Source organism: Mobula hypostoma, chromosome 2 (assembly GCF_963921235.1).
Source record: "Mobula hypostoma chromosome 2, sMobHyp1.1, whole genome shotgun sequence".
NCBI lineage: Eukaryota > Metazoa > Chordata > Chondrichthyes > Myliobatiformes > Myliobatidae > Mobula > Mobula hypostoma.
The window spans coordinates 79,638,926-79,656,119 of NC_086098.1; the positions used below are offsets into that span (position 1 = coordinate 79,638,926).

General features: G+C 43.9%; 1 protein-coding gene across 1 annotated transcript in view; it reads left to right on the forward strand.

The window, feature by feature from the left end:
- Window positions 1–17,194, forward strand: part of lrrc1 (leucine rich repeat containing 1) — a 140,468-nt gene that overhangs the window by 103,218 nt on the left and 20,056 nt on the right. The window contains exons 8-10 of the mRNA XM_063039174.1: window positions 1,162–1,306; window positions 2,766–2,884; window positions 10,651–10,734. Of these exons, the coding sequence (XP_062895244.1) occupies window positions 1,162–1,306; window positions 2,766–2,884; window positions 10,651–10,734 (348 nt within the window). The remainder of the gene's footprint in view (window positions 1–1,161; window positions 1,307–2,765; window positions 2,885–10,650; window positions 10,735–17,194) is intronic.

Here is a 17,194-nt window from a genome sequence, read left to right on the forward strand (position 1 = left end):
TAGCACAGAAACAGGCCCTTTGGCCCATCTAGTCCATGCTTGATTAGTATTCTGCCCCGGTCCTATCTACCTGTACCTGGACCGTATCCCTCCCGTCTGTGTTCTTATCCAAACCTCTGTTAAATGTTGCAACTGAATCACATCCACCACTTCTGCTGGCAGCTTCTCCACACTCACATCACCCTCTGAGTGAAGCGATTGCCCTCAGGTTCCTCTTAAATATTTCACCTTTCACCTTTAACCTATGACCTCTAGTTCTCTTCTCACCCAAACTGAGGAGAAAAAAAAACCTGCTTGCATTCACCTTATCTTTACCCCTCATAAGATCTCCCCTCATTCTCCTGTGCTCCAGGAAATAAAGCCCAAATCTATTCAATTTTTCCCTTTAACTCAGGTCCTCAAGTCCTGGCAACATCCGTGTAAATTTTTCTCCATACTCTTTCAAGGTTATTGATATCTGACCTGAAGGAAGGTGACCAGAACTGCACACGATGTTCCAAATCTGGCCTCACCGAAGTATCATACCACATAACATCCCGACTCCTGTACCCAATGCCCTGACTTTTGTGGCCAGAGTGCCAAAAGCTTTTATCTACCTGTGATGCCGCTTTCAACAAATACTTATTATTTCTTGCTGTTTTTGGGCGCCATGGTAGCATAGTGGTTAGTGTGACGCTATTACAGCTCAGGGTGTTCCAGCGTTTGGAGTTCAATTCTGGCCACCGTCTGTAAGGAGTTGGTACGTCCTCCCATGGAATGTGTGGGTTTTCCTCAGGTGCTCTGGTTTCCTCCCACAGTCCAAAGATGTACTAAGTAGGTTAATTGGCCATTGTAAATTGTCCCACGATTAGATTAGGATTAATTGGGGGTTGCTTGCATGGCGTGTGAAGGGTCTACTCTGTGCTGTGCCAATTAATCAATAAATAAGATTTTATTTTTTTAAAAAAACCCGTAAGTACTCAATTTATAACTGTGGAATAGCTAACTTTTATTGTGGGCTGAAGGGCCTGAACTGTGCTGTAGTGTTCTATGTTTTACTGATGGATAAACAAGCAGTTGTTATTTTGTTATTGAAATCAATAGGAGAGATGTTGTCCTTCACAGCAGTTTGCTTAATCTTTCACACATGTTTGTGTTTTGTTTTCATTTTCATTGAAACAGGAAATTGGAAACCTGAAGAACTTGGTGTGTTTAGATGTGTCAGAAAATAAACTGGAGAAACTCCCCGAAGAGATTAGTGGACTCCATTTGCTCTCGGATCTGCTGGTTTCACAGAACCAGTTGGAATTCTTGCCAGATGGCATCGGTATGTTCACCTTGTCCTGCTGCCGTGGTATGTTTGGAAAGAGTTTGCTTTGCCTAAATTAGCTTTCCCTCATGGAAGCAAATGAAAAATAGGCTGCAAATTATTTTAACCTGAAATACCAACAGTCTGCTTTTTCCAATGAATGTCCATGTTAGTGTTTCACTAGCATGTTAGTGGTTCAGCTCTATCTAAATGCCACAAGGCTGTGACTTCAAACTATTTGCATCTTACTGGGATACTAGAAACACAGGAAGTTCTGCAGGTGCTGGAAATCTCAAGCAGCATACACAAAATGCAAGAGGAACTCAGCACATCAGGTGGTGTCTATAGAGGGAAATAAACAGTCTATGTTTTGGACTGAGGCCCATCATCAGGACTGGAAAGGAAGCGGGCAGAAGCCAGAGTAAGACAGTTGGGAGAAGTGTACAAGCCATAAGAAGCGGCAGAATCTTTTGTGTCTGGAAAATGTCTGAAGTATTCAGCTGAACAGTCAGCAGCTGAGGAGAAAGAAACGGTTAATGTTTTAGGTCAGAACTTTTCATCAGAGCTCAGAAACCATTATCCATGTGCAAAAAGCAGGATTTACTGGTGGCCAGCCATTTTAACTCCTCTCCCCATTCCGGTTCTGACATGTCAGTCCATGGCCTCCTCTTCTGCCATGATGAGGCCACTTTCAGGTTGGAGGATAATGCCTCATATTCTGTCTAGGTAGCCTCCAACCTGATGACATGAACATCAATTTCTCCCTCACAATTGTTTTCCTCCTCCCCTTTCCATCTTCTTCAATTCCCTACTCTGGCCTCTTACCTCTTCTTCTCACCTGCCTATCACTTCTCCCTGCTGTCCCTCCTCCTTCCCTTTCTCCCATGGTCCACCCTCCTCTCCTATCAGGATTTTTCTTCTCCAGCCCCTTACCTTTTTCACCTATCACCTACCGGCTTTTTACTTCATCCCCACCCACCAGGCTTCACCTATCACCTTCCAGCTTGTCCTCCTTCCCCTCCTACCACCTTTTTATTCTGACATCTTCCCTTTCCTTTCCTTTCCAGTCCTGATGAAGTGACTCAGCCCAAAATGTTGACAGTTTATGCCCCTCCATCTGACATGCTGAGTTCCTCCAGCATTTTGTGTGTGCTACTCAAGTTTTCCAGCATCTGAAGAATCTCTTGTTATTATTGAAGAAAGCTGCTGATAAAAGATAATTGGCTGAGTCATTAAAGTTTTCAGCATCCCCAGTATTTGAGAACTTCCTTTTCTCTTCCCCTTCCTCCTTTTCTTTTAAAATCATTATTCCAAAAAGGTGAGTATCTCGATTTTTTGAGGTGGGTGGGTGGTCATGCAGGTGACTCGTGTGAAATGGCCAACTTCTCTGCAGTGTGATTTAAAAACCACTCATATTTTAAGTGACGAAGTACTTTTAACTATTTCCCCTCAACCACTTCTTTTCGCCTTCCTATAGGAAAATTAAAGCATCTTTCAATCCTAAAACTTGATCAAAATCGTTTAGTTCACTTGACTGATGCTATTGGAGAATGTGGAAACCTTACAGAGCTCGTGCTCACAGAAAATAAGCTGGAGGTCAGTACTTCAATTTAGATATTCTCACTGTTAATAAGTTTGGAATAACACTATGTGTGTGAGGGACATACAAGTGAGTGTGTGTGTGCTTGGGAGTGCAAGTAAATGTGTGTGGGAGTGCGTGTGCACAATTCTATTGATGCACAGTGAAGAGTGTCCTACCTGGTACAGAAACAACAAGGCCCAGGAACAAAAAAGTCAACAGAAAAGAAGTTCAAAGTAAATTTAATATCAAAGTACATACGTCATCGTCTACAGTACAACCCTGAGATTCATTTTCTGGCGGGCTACTCAATAAATCCATAATAGAATCAACAAAAAGCTGCACCAGCTTGGGCATTCGACCAGTGTGCGAAAGACAACAAATTGTGCAAGTACAAAAAGGAAGAAATACTACTAATAAATAAGCAATAAATATTGAGGACATGAAATGATAGTGCATCCATAGATTGTGGGAACATTCCAGTGATGGGCAGGTGAAGTTGAGTGAAGTTATCCCTTTTGGTTCAAGAGCCTGATTGTTGATGTGTAATAACTGTTCCTGAAATTGGTGGTGAGAGTCCTGAGCCCTGAGGCTTTGGTGGTGGGAATCCCTGGTGACGGATGCAGTTTTCCTGCGACAATACTTCTTGTAGATGTACGCAATGGTGGGGAGGGCTTTAGCCATGAAGGACTGGGTCCAATCCACTATTTTTTGTAGGATTTTCCATTCAAAGGCATTGATGTTTCCATACCAGGTTGTGATGCAGTCAGTCAATATACTCTCCACCAGACATCTATAGAAGTTTGTCAAAGTTTTAGATGTCATGATGAATCTTTACGAACTCCTAAGCAGTGGCATTGCCATGCACCACGGTAGTGTAGCAGTTTGCAGTATGCTATGAAGGCTCGGGGCATTCAGAGTTTGAAGTTCAATTCCAGTACCGACTACAAGGAGTTTATATGTACACCCTGTGATTGTGTGGGTTTCCTCCCACATTCCAAAGGGCATAAGGCATAGCTGAATTAGGCCACTCAGTCTAAAAATTCTACTCCACTGTTTCATCATGGCTGATCCATTTCCCTCTCAATTCTATTCTCCTGCCTTCTCCTGTAACCTTTCATGACCAGACTAATCAAGAACGTAAGACATACTGATAGGTAGATTATTGGTCATTGTAAGTAGTCCTGTGGTTAGGGTGCTGTTAAGTGGTGCGTTTCTGGATGGTTTGGTTCATTGGGCTGGAAAGGCCTGTTCTGTGCTGTATCTCTAATAAATAATAATAAATAAATTAAATAAAATTGGTGGATACAGCCTAGTTCATCACAGGCAAAGCCCTCCCTACTACTGAGTGCATTTACAAGCATCACGTCCACAAGAAAGCAGCATCCATCATCAAGGACCCCTACCATCCAGGCTATGTTTCCTTCTTCAAACTACCATTGGGAAAGAGTTACAGAAGCCTTCAGTCCCCCATCACCAGGTTCAGGAACAGTTATTACACATCAACCGTCAGGCTCTTGAATTGGCATTGACAACTTCATTCATTTTAACACTGAACTGATTCCAAAACCAACAGAATCACTTTCAAAGACTCTCTACAGCTCATGTTCTGAGCATTATTTTTTATTTGCACAACTTGTCTTCTTTTGCACATTGGCTGTTTGTCAGTCTTTGCTTATGCATAGTTCATAAATTCTCTAGTATTCACAGAAGCAAGAAAAGATAAAACTTTGTTTATCCTAAATGAAATTATTTTTGCAAGGTTGCCTAGTCAGAAATATATACTTTAAAATACAAAATGTAAGCATTGAGGTATGAAAAAGAACGCAAGTGTACATTAAAAAGTAATGGTGCAAAATACAAATGTGCAAAGAAACCATAGGAGGAGGAGGAGTTGTTGAGTCTTAAAGCCCCAGGGAGAAGATCTCCTGTGGCGTTCAGTGGTGTACCTCGGTGGAATCAGTCTGTTACTAAAGGCACTCCTCTGTCTGACCAGCATGTCATGGAGGGGGTGAGAGGGATTGTCCATAATGCTCCATAATTTCTGCAGCATCCTGCTCTCAGACACAGCCACCAGGGATTCCTGTTTTACCTCCAGAACAGAACCAGCCTTCCTTATCGAACTTCTTGGCGTCAGCTGCTCTCACCCTGCTGCCCCAGCAGACTGCAGCATAGAAAAGACTGCTGGCCACACGGTACAGTACTGTAGACATTGAATGACCGGAGCCTCCTCAGGAAGTACAGTTGGCTCTGTCCCTTCTGGTACAGAGCCCCTGCATTTTTAGTCCAGTCCACTTTATTGTCCAGGTGAGTTCCCAGGTGTTTGTTGTCCGTGCAGGGTGTTTTTACCTTCCTGAAGTCCACCACCAACTCTTTTGACTTGGCACAAGACACCTTTGCTGCTTGGAATACAAGTAAAAACCATGAAAATGGGGAAAGTAATTTGAGAATATTTGGGAAGGCAGAGGGGTAGGTGAGGTACTGTAAGGAGAGGGAAGCCTGCAGGCCATGATTGCAAGAAAACCTGAGGTAAACAACTCACTTAACAAACAAGTAAGGAGCCTGTAAGTGGTGCATTTAACAGCCTGTTTCAACTCGAGCAAAAGCTTGATTGGGTATCTCGGTCAGCATGGACCCGTTGGGCTGAAGGGCCTTTCTCCATGCTGTAGACTTTAACAGCTGCTGACGAGAGAATCTTGAAGTTTTCAGAGCTACCCATGGGTAATTTTGAATATAAGTCTTCAACCTCCGAATCTGCCCATCGCCAGCAGTAGGAATGGCAGTGAGATAAGTAGGGTGAGGACGTGGCTAAGTTCGAGCACTTCCCACAGATGAATCATCCAAAAGTATGTAGAGCCACTGAAGAATGTGCAAAGGAATCACAGCAGCATATCTACTTTCTTAGAAGTTTGTGCAGATTTGGCATGTCATCTTAAACTTTGAAAAGCTTCTATAGATGCATAGTGGAGATCATCCTGACTGGTTGCATCAGGGCCTGGTATGAAAACACCAATGCTCTTGAACAGAAAAGCCTACAAAAACTAGTGGATACAAACTATTAACCAGTCCATCTCAGAAAAAGCCTTCCCCACATCTACAAGGAGTGCTACAAGAAAACAGCATCCATCATCAGGGATTCCCACCATCCAGTCATGCTGTCTTCCCACTGCTACCATCGGGAAGGAGGTCCCACACCATCAGATTCAGGTTATTACCCTTTAACCGTCAGGCTGCTGAACCAGTATGGATGACTTCACTCACCTCAGCACTGAACTGATTCCACAACCTATGGACTTGCTTTCAGGGACTTTACAACTCATGTTCTCAATATTAATTATTATTATTGTAATACTTTATTGTACAAAGTAATTGCACCATTTGTCTTACAGTATATACAACGTTTGTATTTGTTTGTGTGTCGTTTTTCATTGATTGTATTGTGTTTCTTTCTATCTACTGTGAATTCCTGCAAGAACATGAACTTCATGGTAGTATATGTTGTCATATATCTACTTTGATAATAAAGTTACTTTGAAGTTTGAACATGTCTATTTTCTCTTCTCTGAAGGCTTCATTGAGACTATGTAAATTGGTTTTAGTTCAGTATTTTAATTTGCTTTGCTAATGATATTAAGAATAAACCAACACAAAAGACCATGTGTGTTATGAAGTCAAGGAGATAAACAAAAGGAAATTCTGATTGGTGACTGGTCTTTCAGAGCCTGAAACTATTTCTGCACCCTTTAAACATAACAATTTCTCCTTTTAAGTTTTAAAAGATGTCCCGTCTTTGACTTTCAGAAGATGGTCAAATCCAGCAAACTACCTTCTCCAAAAGCCCCCTTCTGAAAAGTGCTTTAGGGCTATTAAACACAAACTTCATGCCATCTTAGAAGTTTCTTTCCCCAGACAGTTAATCTGATAAACCTTTCTAGATAGCCACCCCACCCCACTCTATTTATTACCTCTGTCACTAAACTGTAAACAACTTTAACCACTTTTTGTAATGCTGTTTACATTGTAAATTCATGCTGGTACTTGTATATTTATGCATATTTTATTCAATATCTGGACTTCTAACATTTTTATATTCCACACCACAGCAAATTCCTACTACATATATATTGAATAAAATTGACCCTTGATCACATAGGATACACAACAAGCTGTCGAGTATACCATTATTATATAGCCATTATCATAGGTTTCACATGTCACATAAACAATCCTGGCTGTAGACACATGCGTGCCTGTGCCTGTGTGTGTACGCGTTGCATGTGAGTGCATGCATGTGCCCATGTCTATGTATGTGTGCGCATGCATATGCCTGCCCCTACGTGTGTGTGTGTGTGTGTGTGTGTGTGTGTGTGTGTAAGTATGTCCTTCTACTGAGGGACTTGCAGCATTGAGCGCTGATGAAGATTTTTCCTATTGGGGAGTATATTGTAATCAGGAACAGCGAAGACAGAACATTTCACACTGGTGAAGTACCCGGTATGCTTGTAGTCTCTTTCAGTCGTTTGTCCAACAGTTGTGTCTCTCACACCTCATCTCTCCCAGAACTGCACCAGTAATTTGGATTCCAGTTTTCCATTTGATCTCCCAGCACTTACAGTATGTTCATTGACCCTCCAGTATGCAGCCTTCTCTCTTCAACAACATTTTGACTCTTTAATTTTCGAAACTGTGTAAGGGTTCTGCTCAGCTAACTTTCAATAACTTCAGCTTGGATGCTGGAGGATTTTTTGAAATTAATTAACCTCATGATCCACAATTCTCACAGAACAAATATTTGGTTTAATGTTGGTTTGAGCTCTTGATGTTTGTTTAAGATTGGATTGAGAACAGAGTAATTGTTCACAAACTGGTGACAGCATCAAAATACCAGCAGTGAAAATTAGTTTTTATATCTAACGGGAGGAGAAGATGGTGATGCGGCACAGCGCGCAGCGGCCACTCCGGTGGCGATATCTGTTATCTGTCAAGTAGGGTGCCGTGCACAATCCTGATTTGATGGAGACAGACATGAGAGCACGGAGGAACATCTGGTGAAGCTTCTGAAATGCCTGTTTCGCTGCCACTGCTACTGTGTGATCCAGAGTCTCCGGAGGAGAAGGCCCTGAGTTCTCAGTTTTGCTTGTTGCTCGGCGGCCGGGGCGGGGTCGAAGCGCTCGGCAGAGGATGGTACTCGGTGTCGGAGGGCTGGTCGGAGGCTCGAAGTTTTCGGACGGACTCAGAGTTGGCTGCGGTCGGGAGCTTCCAATGCATCGGCAAGTTTGCGGCGCTTTGAGGTTCATGGCAGGCAGAGTTTCTCCCTTCTACCGTCTGCGTGAGATGATGGGACTATCGGGACATAAAACTTTTTTTTAACCATGCCCATGGTCTGCACTTTATGTTATAATTATGTGGTTTTGTCAGCTTTAGTCTTGATTTGTCCTGTGTTTCTGTGAGAGCTTTCTGGAGGAACATTGTATCATTTTTTAATGCATGCATTTCTAAATAACAATAAATAAGGACTGAGTGTCCTCATAATATAAAAAAAATGTGGTTGAAAGCATAATGAAAATCATTTGATTTAAAAGCTTTTAATTTATTGTAAATAAAGTACTAGTGTAGATGCAGAAGTTAGGATTTGGGAAATTTTTAAAAAAACATTTGAAGAAAGCCATGGACAAGACTCATTTATCCAAGTTAACTTGGTTTCAGTGACAGGTATCACATGGAATATAGAACAGGATTGCACAGGAACAGGCCCTTTGGCCCACAATGATGTGCTGAACCAATTAAATGAGTAATCAAATGCACAATTAAACTAATTTGCCTACAGGATGTCCATACCCTCCATTTCCCTCACATTCGTCTGCCTATCTAATCGTCTCTTAAAGGTCTAATGTATCTGCCTCTACCATCATCCCAGCCAGTCCATTCCAGGCTCCCACCACTCTCTGTATAAAAAGAAACTTGCCCCTCACATCTCCTTTGAACTTTACCCCCTCTCACCTTAAATACATGTCCTCTGGTATTGGGCATTACAACCTTGGGGAAAAGATCCTGTCTGTCTACCCTATCGATGTCTCTCATGTTGTTGTTGTTCGTCCATCGTTGACATCGATGAGGACCTCGACACCATAATGATGGTGTCGAGACTAGCATGTGACTTGGATTTAAGTGAGGGAGAGCTGCGCAGCGTTAGCCTCACTCTCTCTTCCCAATTCCCATCTGGATCCAGTGGCAAGACAGAGTCGAGACGATTGGAGATGGGACTAGGCACAGTGAATGACCAGGACGTCTGCTGTGTCTTGTCCTGCTCTACACGTTCCACGATGCTTGCAGAGACCACCTTCTTGACCGTTGGACCTTCCATCGGTCTCGTCCGCTCAATCCGCCGGAGTCTGTCTTCACATGCTGGGATAAACAACTCCCTATCTCACAGAGGGTTTGAGACCCATCGGCTACACTCACCTGGTTTAGCCGGCTTGTCGAAGCCGTTGCCCGGGGTGTGGCCGCTGTCGCATGCAAACAGCTACGGGGAGCCATAGGTGAGAGCTGAGTGCCAGGTGGGGACCAAAGGTGGACTAACCGCCTCGAAAAGGATGCGACATGTTACCCCACCAGAGGTGGTACCCCTCCCTGACACCCCATACACCCCTTTGATTATGTCTCTCATAATCTTATAAGATCTCCCCTCAACCTCCATCACTCCAGGGAAAACAACCCTTAAGATCATAAGACATAGGAGCAAAATTAATCCATGTGGCCCATTGAGTCTGCTCTGCCATTCAATCATGGCTGATCAATTTTTTCTATCACCTGAGCCCCACTCCCTAGCTTTCTGCCCGTAACCTTTGATGCCATGCCCGATCAAGAACTGATCAATCTCTGCCTTAAATATATTCATCGACCTGGTCTCCACAGCTGCCTGTGGTAATAAAATCCACAAATTCACTATCCTCTGGCTAAAGAAATTTCTCTGCATCTCTGTTTTAAATGGACGCCCTCTATCCTGAGGCTGTGCCCTCTTGTCCCAGAACCACCCCCCCACCCCACCATGGGAAACATCCCTTCCACATCTACTCTGTGTCTCGGCCTTTCAATATTCAAATGGTTTCAATTGGATTCCCCCTCATCCTTCTAAATTTCACCAAGTACAGACTCAGAACTATCAAACGTTCCTCTTATGATAACCCTTTCATTTCCGGAATCATCCTTGTGAACCTCTTCTGAACCCTCTCCAATGCCAGTGCATCTTTTCTTGGATCAGGAGCCCAGAACCGTTCACAATACTCAAACTGAGGCCTCACCAGTGCCTTATAAAGCCTCAGCATCACATCACTGCTCTTGTATTCCAGACCTCCTGAAATTAATGCTAATATCGCATTGGCCTTCCTCACCACCGACTCCACCTGCAAGTTAACCCAAGTAAGATGAGAAGAAATTACTTGACATATGTACATCGAAACATGCAGTACAGTGAGGTGCAATGTTTGCATTAATGGCCAAAACAGTTTGAGGGCATGCTGGGGGCAGCCTGCAAGTGTTGCCACATTTCTGGTGCCAACGTAGCATGCCCACAACTCACTACCCCTAACCCGTATGTCTTTGGCATGTGGGAGGAAACCAGAGCACCCATCGTTACGGGGAGAATGTACAGCCTCCTTACATGCAGTGGCAGAAATCAATCCCTAATCGGTGATTGCTGGTGCTGTAAAGTGAATGCAGTAACCACCATACTGCCATTTGTCCTCTACAGATGTGTTATGTAATTACTTTTTATTTATTTCAGGGTTTACCCAGGAGCATTGGAAAGCTGCGAAAGCTGACCAATTTTAATGTGGACAGAAACAGACTGATTTCCATTCCCAAAGAGGTAGGCTTATGCACGCTCATTGTCTTAACTCGATGAAGCTGATTCTTAAAACAGATTATTTCAATTAGTGCTTTCTGAATTTGTGGATGGTGCATTTTTCTTTAAGTGTAAGCCCAAGTTCTTTAAGTGCAGAAAATTATTAAATCACAATTGATGCAACTGTTTGATTCCCCACAATGAAGACAGAGATTGGTAATATTCTCGCTGAGGAGATGAGTATTGATTTCAAGTAGGTCAAGTTCACATTCTCGGTAACCTTCTTACATGCTGGTTAAGGCAGCTGAAGTGGAGTGTAGACTAGGACAGGCATGCAGCAACCCCCAGTCAGAGCCTTCATAGATGACCTCACAGCAACAACTGTACCAGCCCCGGGCAGTAGATGGATCCTCCAGGGGTTAGAGAGGCTCGTTGCATGGGCAAAGATGGCTTTAAGCCAGAGAAATCCAGGTCTCTGATGTTAAAGAAAGGCAGACACGGACAATTTCCATTTCTGCTTGGACTGTATTGTTATCCCAGCCATCTCTGAGAAACCAGTCAAGAGCCTGGGAAGGACTTTGAATGCAGCTTAAGAGATGTGGCTGCCATCCAGAAAGCCACCAAGAAGTTAGAAGTCTGGCTCACCAGTGTGGACAAGTCAGGCCTGCCTTGCAAGTTCATGGCCTGGACCTACCAGCATGTCATCCTCCCCCAGATCCTCTGGCCCTCAGTGGCAATAGAGGTACCCATGTCAACAGTTGAGGCTCTTGAAAGAAAGATCAATGGCTACCTTCGAAGATGGTTCCCCCTTGTAGCCTAAACAGCGTTCCTCTATATGGAAAGAGGATTAAACTACAGCTTTCTTTCAGCAGCCTGAATGAGGAGTACATGGTTTCCCGTAGAAGAGAATTGCTGCTGTACAGAGATTCCAGCGACCCCAAAGTCTCATCAGCAGGCATTGAGGTCCGGACAGAGAGGAAATGGAAGGCCAATGATGGAGTGGAGATGCCTGAGTCATACCTGAGGCACAGGGATCTGGTAGGGACCAGCTGTCTGGTTAGGCAGGGCTGGGCAGCTTCCCTTCAATCAGCTTCGATGGGGCTCAGGGCACAGACAGCCACAAACCTGTTCAGGAAGAGGTGCGAGCAACTGTCGAGGCATTGTGTACCACCAGGGTGGCAGGAATGGAGCAGCAGGCACCTCCACCAACCCAGAAAGCCCATAGCCTTTGTCAGCTGGAGACCAGCCACAACCTTAGCACAGATCACCAACCCAGAAAGCCCATAGCCTTTGTCAGCTGGAGACCAGCCACAACCTTAGCACAGATCACCAACCCAGAAAGCCCATAGCCTTTGTCAGCTGGAGACCAGCCACAACTTTAGCACAGATCACCAACCCAGAAAGCCCATAGCCTTTGTCAGCTGGAGACCAGCCACAACCTTAGCACAGATCACCAACCCAGAAAGCCCATAGCCTTTGTCAGCTGGGGACCAGCCACAACCTTAGCACAGATCACCAACCCAGAAAGCCCATAGCCTTTGTCAGCTGGAGACCAACCACAACCTTAGCACCTCCACCAACCCAGAAAGCCCATAGCCTTTGTCAGCTGGAGACCAGCCACAACCTTAGCACAGATCACCAACCCAGAAAGCCCATAGCCTTTGTCAGCTGGAGACCAGCCACAACCTTAGCACAGATCACCAACAGGCTTGCTTGCCACGGCATCTGACTGGCAACTGAAATTCAATCTTGACAAGTAATTGAAGTTCCATGACTTCATCGCATCATCATCCCCGAGGCCTGACATGGTTATTCTGTCAAACCTTGAAGCAGGTGGTCATGATGGGTTGGAACAGTTCCTCAGGAAGTTGGATTGAGGAGGCATTTGAGTGTAAGAAGACCAGATACCAGGAGCTGGTAGAACCATACCAGAGACGGGTGGAGAGCACGATGTGAACCTGTAGAGGTGGGGTGTAGAAGTTTTGCTGGCTGTGCAGAACCTACTCTCTCATTGGCGTTACGGGCGCTGCAAAGAAAAGAGCAATCAAAACTGTTGTAGAGGCTGCTGAGCGAGCCTCCAGATGGCTGTGGATCCAGAGGTGTGACCCATGGGACAAAAGCCAGGGCCTGATCAACCCTGGCTGGCTCGCCTGGGCCAGATTGTCTGTTGTTGAAAGAGCTGAAACACACAATGACCCCAGGCTACATCACTAATGATACTTCCTAGGATGTATCTCAGCATCTAGAATGGAGGAGAACTGAACTTTCAGAACTGCATTTAATATCACTGGCATATGTTGTGAAATTTGTTGGTTTGAAGCAGCAGTACATTACAATACATATTATAAAAGTATAAATTACAATAATATATATAAAATATAAATTGCATAAGTAGTACAAAAAGAGAGCAAAAGGTAATGGTGAGCTGGAGTTCATGGGTTGGTTCATTGTCCATTCAGAAATCTGATGGTGGAGAGGAAGAATGTTCTGAGTTAGGAAAGTTCTGTCTGAGTACATGAAAGCTTAATCTTTTCACGTTTTTACTTCCTGTAAACTCTTTTTGCTGCTTGGAAATGAGTGAAGTTGTAAAGTAAACCAGTGAGTATGAGAAGCCTATCCGTGATTGCACATCATCGTGAAATGCTGAATTGTAACTTGAGATCTTTATTTGCTTTGAGGTTTTGTTTTTGGCTTTGTGCAACGCATTTATTGGTTTCCAAGAACTGTTTGCAGCATTGATGCATTAACAAAAGTGAATGCTTGATACGGCATGAGCATGCAAAACAGATTCTGTGGTTTCTGACAATTGTGGTGCAACTTAAGATGCAAATAATTTGTACCTCTGAGGGATTCTTAACTTCAAGGAACTTTACACTCAGTGGACACTTTATTAGGTACCTCCTGTACCCAACAATGCGGCCACTGAGTGTATGTTTGTGGTCTTCTGCCTCTGTCGCTCATCCACTTCAAGGTTCAACATATTGTGCGCTCAGAGATGTTCGTCTGCATGCACTGTTGTAATGTGGTGGTTACTTGAGTTACTGTCACCTTCTTGTCAGCTTGAACCAGTCTGGCCATTCTCCTGTGACCTCTCTTTAACATCAAATTCTTCCAGAATCCCTGAGAGCAAGGTTGATTTCTTGGATAAAGCATAAACATTGGGACTGTATTAGCAGAACTAGCAACGAATTCTGATGAATGAGCCAGATCTTGGCAGGCATGAGTTATAATTTATTCCAGTTTCTTCACAAGATCTTATGCATTGAGTCACTAGGAATGAAAGGTGATGTTGATGCCAAGAGGATGGTGTGACGTCTCAGACTTTTCTAAGAAGTAAGACCATCCTTAACTGCTGAGATTTTCAGTTCAGGGAAGGAAAATGAAGAATGAGCTGTCAAGGAAATAAAGCCAACTGGAATCATAGAAAGTAGAACAGTATAGCACAGTGCAGAATCAAATCAGGTTTAATATCACTGGCATGTATTGTGTTGTTCTGCAGCATCAGTACAGTACAATATAAGACTTCATGTCAGGCCTCAGGGATGATGGTATGATGAAGTCAGGAAACTTCAATTGCTTGTCATGATCGACTTTCAGTTGCTCGTCAGACTTGGTGTTAAGCAAGCCTGTCGGTGTTCTGGGTTCAGGCTGTGGTTGGTCAAAAGCTGTGAGCTTTCTGGGTTAGGCAGAGGTGCTTACTGTTGTGTCTCAGACTTTTGCACAGCACTGTATTTGCCAACGTGTGGTGCAGGGTGACTTTGTGAATCTGGTGGGAGCAAAGGATATTGGGAATGGCGAGGGTGGAGCATCGCGGAAGGGGTGTGGGACAGGTGGGAAAGAGAGTGCCAAGGGCAGGGGGTGGCACAGGTGCAGACACACCCAACCTTGAGACACCAAGCAAGATCATTTAATTCCAAACAATTGATCACTACAGAATATCTCTCCGGTGCTTCCCGCTCCCTCCACTCTCCCTTCCCCTTTTCACAACCATGATCCCCTCTCCCTGCCCCTTCTAAACCCTTATCAGAATCAGGTTTATTATCACTCACATATATCATGAAATTTGTTTTTTTTTTGCAGCAGCAGAAGAGTGCAATGCATCAAATTACCAAGTACTGTACAAAAGTCTTTGACATCCTAGCTCTGTATATACACACACAGTATATGCTTCAAACATTTGCACAATACTGTAATAATTTTATGTATTGCACTGTGTATATATAGAATTATACACACACACACACACACACACACACACACACTATATAATCTGTATATAATATGTGTGTATATATAAAATTATAGTGCAAAAAGAGGGGAAAGAAAGAAAAATATAGGTAGTATACATGGGTTCATTGTCCATTCATAAGTCTGATGGCAATGTAGAAGAAGCTGCTCCTAAAATGTCGAGCGTGCCCTTTGTCCTACAATGTTGCTCCGACCACTTAACCTACCCCAAGATCAATCTATCCCTTCCGTCCCACATAGCCTCCATTTTCCTATCATCCACGTGTGAATCAGATGGAGCAGTGGAAGAGAAGTAATGAAGATGAAGGTGGTTTCGAGCACAGCTCAGAGACAGATCCTTCAAACCCCACGTCCATGCCAACCTTTTACCCAGTCACATTGTACCCATTTGCCCACATTGTCCATATTCTTCAATGCCTTTCCTATTTTTTACGTCTGTTTAAATGCCTCATAAATATAGTATTTGTTCAAGTTTAATTTTCATTCAGCCATACACATGTATACAGCTAAATGAAACAATGTTCCTGTGGGAGCAAGGTGCAAAACACAGTGCATGCATTCGCTCAAGCACAAGTAATTGTTGTACCATCTACAGTCACAAAATAATATTGGCACAAGTCCCTGAGTGGCAAGGCCTGAAGATCGATTGTGCATGGGATGTTGTCCTTGAGCTATGTTTCCGTAAGAGAAAGGATGCAGTAGCTCCTCACCTCATGCAGGGTCCATCGCAGATGAAAGCAATCTAGCCTGTTTTGCACTCGGTCTGCCACAGTTGAAAGCAATCCAGTTTATCTGCCAGAGAGTGAACACTGGAGAGCGGCACCGACAGAAGGGCTGGTCAGCAGAGGCCAGCACAGACTGCAGCCAGCGTGCCCGCTGCACCTTTGTTCCTCTTCCACACCGTCTCCACCATCTCCTCCCCTGGCTGGCTGTAACAGGCAATGCCCTGCCATGAGGACCTGGTCAAACACCTACCGAGGTCATGCAGCTTCCTCATTGTCGATCTCGCCAATGAACCAATGATCTGGACTTGCAGTATTTTACCAGTGTCAGACATCCCACCCTGCAAAAACTCATTTCAGGGAGGTAGCACCATCAATTTGCGGGAGACTTCCGGGAGAGGTGGGATGACTGCCAGCTCGTTTAAATAACGTTAGCTATGCTAATGAACGAATGACAAGAACTGAAGGGTTCGAGGAAAGTAGCTTTTATTTAACCTGATGGTGTGAAACTTCAGGCACCTGCACCTCCTGCCCAATGGTAGCTGTGAGAAAATGGCACGGCCCAGATGGAGGATGGAGATGATGAATGTTGCCTCCTGTCGATGCTACTGCTGGCAGAGAGGGATGTGCCCTTGAGGTATTGGGTTACCTCCACTACTCTTACGTTTTTAGATAAAACTTTCTCCTCAGATCCCCTTTAAATCTATTGTTCATCTTAAAACTGTGCCCTCTCGTTTTTGATACCCTTGCCCTTGGGAAAAATACCTACTCTATTCATGCCTCTCATACTCTTTTGTAACTCCACCAGGTCACCCCTCTACCTCCTTCACTTCAGGGTTCACAAGCTCAATCTGTCAAATCTCTCCCCTTAACTAAAGCCCTCCAGTGTAGGCAGCAGGCTGATGAATCTCTTCCGCACTCTCTCCAGCGCAGTCCCATCCTATGCTATGGTAATCAAAGCGCAGGCGTGATTGAAAACAAACAGACAAGGCAGTGCAGTTTATTATTGTCATCAGTTTTTAAATGTCAGTTATCAGAATCAGGATTATTATCACTGACATATGTCATGAAATTTGTCGTTTTATGGAAGCTGTACATTGCAAAATTACCATTACAATAAAAAAGTAATTAAATAGTGCAAACGAGGAATGGCGAGGTCGTGTTCATGGGTCCGTGGACCGTTCGGAAATCTGATGGTGGGGGGGGGGTTAGAATCAGCTCCAAAAACATTGAATGTGGGTTGACAGGCTCCCCTACCTTCTCCCTGATGATAGGGGTGAGTAACATACTGTATAATCAGTCCATGTAGCACTTACCTATACATCGAGTTATATGGAATTGTTTTTATATTTATATGTTGTTTTTTATTGTGCTCATTTCGCTTATTTTGTTCTTTTATGCTGTATCGAATCCAGAGTAACAACTAGTTTGTTTTCATTTACACTCGTGTACTGAATAAAGACAATAAACAATCTTGAAACTTGAGAAGCGTGCATGTCTTGTATGGTGAAGGC